The 4,661-nt window shown below is 32.6% G+C and overlaps 1 protein-coding gene across 1 annotated transcript in view; it reads right to left on the reverse strand.

Annotated features, from left to right (window-relative positions):
* Positions 1-2,944: 2,944 nt before the first annotated feature.
* Positions 2,945-4,661, reverse strand: part of LOC107740022 (neutral alpha-glucosidase AB-like) — a 25,167-nt gene continuing 23,450 nt past the window's right edge. Inside the window, exon 19 of the mRNA XM_016552292.1 lies at positions 2,945-3,399. Within this exon, the coding sequence (XP_016407778.1) occupies positions 3,290-3,399 (110 nt within the window). The 3' untranslated portion in view covers positions 2,945-3,289. The remainder of the gene's footprint in view (positions 3,400-4,661) is intronic.

The following is a 4,661-nucleotide window of genomic DNA, read 5'->3' on the forward strand; positions in this document are numbered from 1 at the left end:
AAAAGTTTTGCGAGGGAACGCAAAGTTTCTCGAGGGAACGCAAAAGTTTTGCGAGGGAACACAAAAAATCTGACAAATATTTTTTCCTCCCACCCCAAATTTTTTCACTCAATCTGATTTTTTTCGACCACCATGTCCCTTTAGGGGCTCCGTACCCAGCCAATAGTTTTTGTTTGATTAAAATCCAGCCATCATTCTTTAGTTTAATTTTAAAGTTTATTCAAACAAAAAGTGCATAGTGTGACCCATTTTACTTGTGTACGAGTACTTTTTCCAACATTTCCAGCACATTATAACAATATAACCTTATCATTTTGGCCACTATAATCATGATATGAAATTTTCATACTGTTTAATTTTTAGTCTGAAGCTTAATGATGGTAACATTGAAGTCATTCAATTTTGGCGTAGTTCACCATGTTTTTATATTTAGGCTTCAAACTTCATAAAAGTTTATTTTTGACAATCATCAAAACATGTAAGACTCAAACTTTTGTTGGTCACAGATCTTACAGTATTTTCAGCAGTAATCCAAAAGCCAATGGAAAAATCCTACTGGGCTTTTGTTGAAAGAATCAGAATGATGCGAACTGACAAGTTGGCCTACAAAAACACGTCAGCACTGTGTGCCTCTGTTAGTGCCTATAAATAAGCTGTGCTGATTTTGATTTATCCAGTGACTTGAATAGTTTGATTCTGTCCATCAAAATGTTTTGTACACTGATTCTTTCAGTGACTCTTTCTGTAGGTTACAGAAAGTTTCGTCTTATTAATTACATAGCACTTTTAATGATGCTTAGCAAAATTTGTGGGCAAAATCCAGTCATTTTACGAAGGATCCACACTATTGTGAGTTTCAGTGAGGGGGAAAAGGTTCCACACTCAGATTTCATTCATTCATGTTCAAGCTAATTTTTATGTTAATGTTCTTTTTTAATGTTTTTGAGTGTTTTAAGTCTCTTCAGTTTTTATGCTCACCCAGGCTGCATTTATTTGATCAGAAATACAGTAAAAACGGTAACATTGTGAAATAGTATTACAATTGAAAATAACCGTTTTCTATATTTGGTAAATGCTGTGAACAAAGCTGAATTTTCAGCATCATTACTCCAGTCTTCAGTGTCACATGATCCTTCAGAAATCATTCTAATATGCTGATTTGCTGCTCAAGAAACATTTCTGATTATCAACAACAGTTGTGCTGCTTCATATTTTTGTGGAAACCATGATATACTACCATTTATGTTTGTGGTACGAAATTAGTATTATTCAGCAAGATTTCTGAAGGATCATGTGACATTAGAACAGTAGTCCTAAATCCTATTAATATTTTTGCTTTGAAAAGTTAATGTAAGTGTTTTAACAAAAATACAAACTGCACACTTCTGCTTTTATACCCCATGAATACTGTAGACTTGCATTGTAAAGCATATTCTTACATGATTGTCTGTTTTTACAAGGAAAAGTATTTACAACTTAAATAAGTAAAACATTTATAGATACAGAAAGTATAAACCTTGTTGCTCCATCAAAGACATTGCTCTGTTTGTCTTTAACGTAACCTTTTTTTTAAAATACATTTAAAAGCAACTAAATATGTATATAAATAAAAAATATGTATATACACATTTTTATGGAAAGCCGTTGACTTGTTAACAGTAGCTTTTAAAAATCTGTAAAAATGTTGTTGAACAGTTATCTTTTGAATATATGAGGTGTTTGCCTGATGTTTGCACATGCAAGAACAATGCCATGAACGGAAATAAAACACACACCAAACATCAGTTGAGCCACTTTTATTTCATCCAGTCATCTAGAGACATGTATTGCAATGACACTTTCCGGCTTGGCAATTCTGTTTTTGTGTCCTTCATTTTCTTTACTGTTTTTCATAAATTCATGTCATCAGTTTGAATCCTTCAAAATCAATCCACATGCCTGCTCAGTGTTGAACAAACTTGGGCAATTTAATCTAGAGTTTCAAGGTTGCTCCTTTTTTTTTTTTTTTTTTTTTTTTGTTTCTCTGAAATGAGGTTCAGCATGATCTCTAGACATCCATTATAACTGCAAATAAAAGACGGTATTTAAAAACACAGACCTAAAAAGGATTTTCAGCACTTAAAACACTGAACAGAAATAGATTAGCATTAGATTTTAATAAATAAATAAACCAAGCGGGAGTTACTGTTAATTTATATAAATTTGAACAGATATGCACCCACAAAGAGTAATGTATACATTTAAGAGCCGAGGATAACTAGAACATCTGAAATCATTTTTTTTTTTTTTTTTTTTTTTTAAAAGAGTTGTTTGCTTATCTTAAGGTTTCTGTGCTGCTCAAACCCATCAGTCTCTTTCAAACAACAGCCTCAAAGACCCTTCCTAAGGCCTGTTTCTATCTTATTATTCTCTTACAATTCTAAAAACAAAACCTTACTACTAAATACTTCATTGATGGCTTCTGTGCTCTAGTAAACAAAGGTATAAATGATAACACACATCTATTAATACATTTTAAAATATTACAAACTAAAATCATTTATTTTTCATTGGTCATTTAGTTTTTGGAAATGGTTCCTTATAGTCCATTTAATAGGGTCTCAAAAAATGTCACAATTCCTATCCAAATGAGAATTTGGTTTTAAATGAGCTAATCCATTTAAACAATGGTCCTGAAGTATATTTATTAATATTTAATAAAATATTACTTATTTCTTTAGATTGACAAGTGAAATACTTGTTTCATAAGATTCACCCATTAATCAGGATGTGTTGTTCTTTAATGTCAAAATATTAAATATTTTGACTATTCATAATTTCAACTTTTTTAATTTTAACAAACTATTGCCCAGTGAAAAATAAAATAAAATATCCCAGTGCACATGATTTTTCATTTCTGAATGTTAACATTTATTTTTAATGCCAAAACACTTCATGACCTGAGACAGAAAAAAAAAAATCTAAGTCTATAATCGACATAATCTATATTTTTGTTTTAACTTTCAACCAGTTATTAGTTTGTTAATATGAATGTTAAATGCCAGTCTTTAATCTCATCAAACACCTCTCTTAATATACTGGTTCTGTACTTCACTGATGGCTTCGCAAAATTTCTTTGCATTCATATTTATCTCAACACATACAAATATGGTCTTAAAAACATCTGATTTCTCAATTCTTCTATGCATGTTCCCATTCGCAGTTTGGTCTCTCATTTTGTATTGTTTGTGTCTGGTCATGTGATATTAAGTGCTGATCTTTTCTCTGTTGTTTGCATGTCATCCTTGTGTTACCGCAAGACTACGGTCCAGTCTGCCGCTGCGTTGACCCCTGGCTTACGTAGAGTCAAAACTGCAAGTGTAGAGTCAAACTCAAACTCTAAAGCCGACTCTGTACCATCTGAAAAAGAGACAAAAAAAAAAAAAAACCTCCATATGTTGTGCAAAATCAGTGGTTTTCAGCAGGTCTTACTTCAGGACCCAAATTTACTTTGGACAACTCAAAGTATCAAAATGTTTATTGTACAAAAGTGGAGAAAAATATTTGTATTACTATCAGCTGTAAATATAAGTACAACTGTGTAAGTGTTTGGTTTCTAAATTTTGTCAGCATCCAATAAATCAATAAATAACTGCACAAAACGCATTTTTGACAGCAAAAACCATTATCCTTGTTGTATGTGAATCCTTATTTAAAGGGATAGTTCACCCCCCCCAAAAAAAAAAAACTTTTGTCATTTACTCTCCCTCAATTTGTTCCAAACCTGTGCGAGTTAGTTTCTTCTGTTGAACACAAAAGATACTATTTTGAAGAAGGCTGGGAAACAAACAGTTGGCAGTAGCCATTGACCTCCATAGTATTGAAAAATGGATACAACTGACTGAAATGGATACAGTCAACTGTTACCAACATTCTTTAAAATATTTTCTTTTGTGTTCAGCAGAAGAAAGAAATTCACACAGGTTTGAAACAACTTGAGAGTGAGTAAATGACAGAATTTTCAGCAAACAGTCTTTAAACAGTCTGGGTTATATTTTCTTGTATCTTTTGCAGTGATGTTCTACCAAATTATTTTATTTAAATTTGGTTTCATATTTTTTGATTGCATGGACTTGGACATTAAGGGTATGTTTTCGTGACAATGATCACTGTACTTAAAACTGAAAAGTGTTTCCTTTGACTTTTTGAAAAATTCTGCATACAGACGACAACATTGATGATCCCCGATGATCCCCGTTCACACAGATGCTTGAAAATAACTAAAAACACAGTATTATTCATGCTAGGCCAGTAGGTGGTCACTTTGTTAAGAAACACTACACCAGTGGCGTTCCGTCCATATAAGCTGCGAATGCTCTGCATACCCAGGCCATTTGAGAGAATAAGTTCACGGGGTTATTAATATAAACATGATTATAAGTTGATCCCTTGTCATTTAAAATGTAACTTAAAGGTGACATATCATGAAAATCTGACTTTTCCAGGTTTTAAGTGCTTTAATCAGGTCCCTGGTGCATCTACCAACCAAGGAAACGTGAAAAAGATTAACCCAATCACTTTGTTTTGGTAAGCCTTTTTCTGCAAGCGTCTGAGAAAACGAGCGCGTTTGATTTTGCTCACTTGGTGACGTGGCAAAGGGATCTCATTATAATATTAACGCC

This window comes from Sinocyclocheilus rhinocerous, unplaced genomic scaffold (genome assembly GCF_001515625.1).
Source record: "Sinocyclocheilus rhinocerous isolate Xijiao unplaced genomic scaffold, SAMN03320098_v1.1 scaffold285, whole genome shotgun sequence".
NCBI lineage: Eukaryota > Metazoa > Chordata > Actinopteri > Cypriniformes > Cyprinidae > Sinocyclocheilus > Sinocyclocheilus rhinocerous.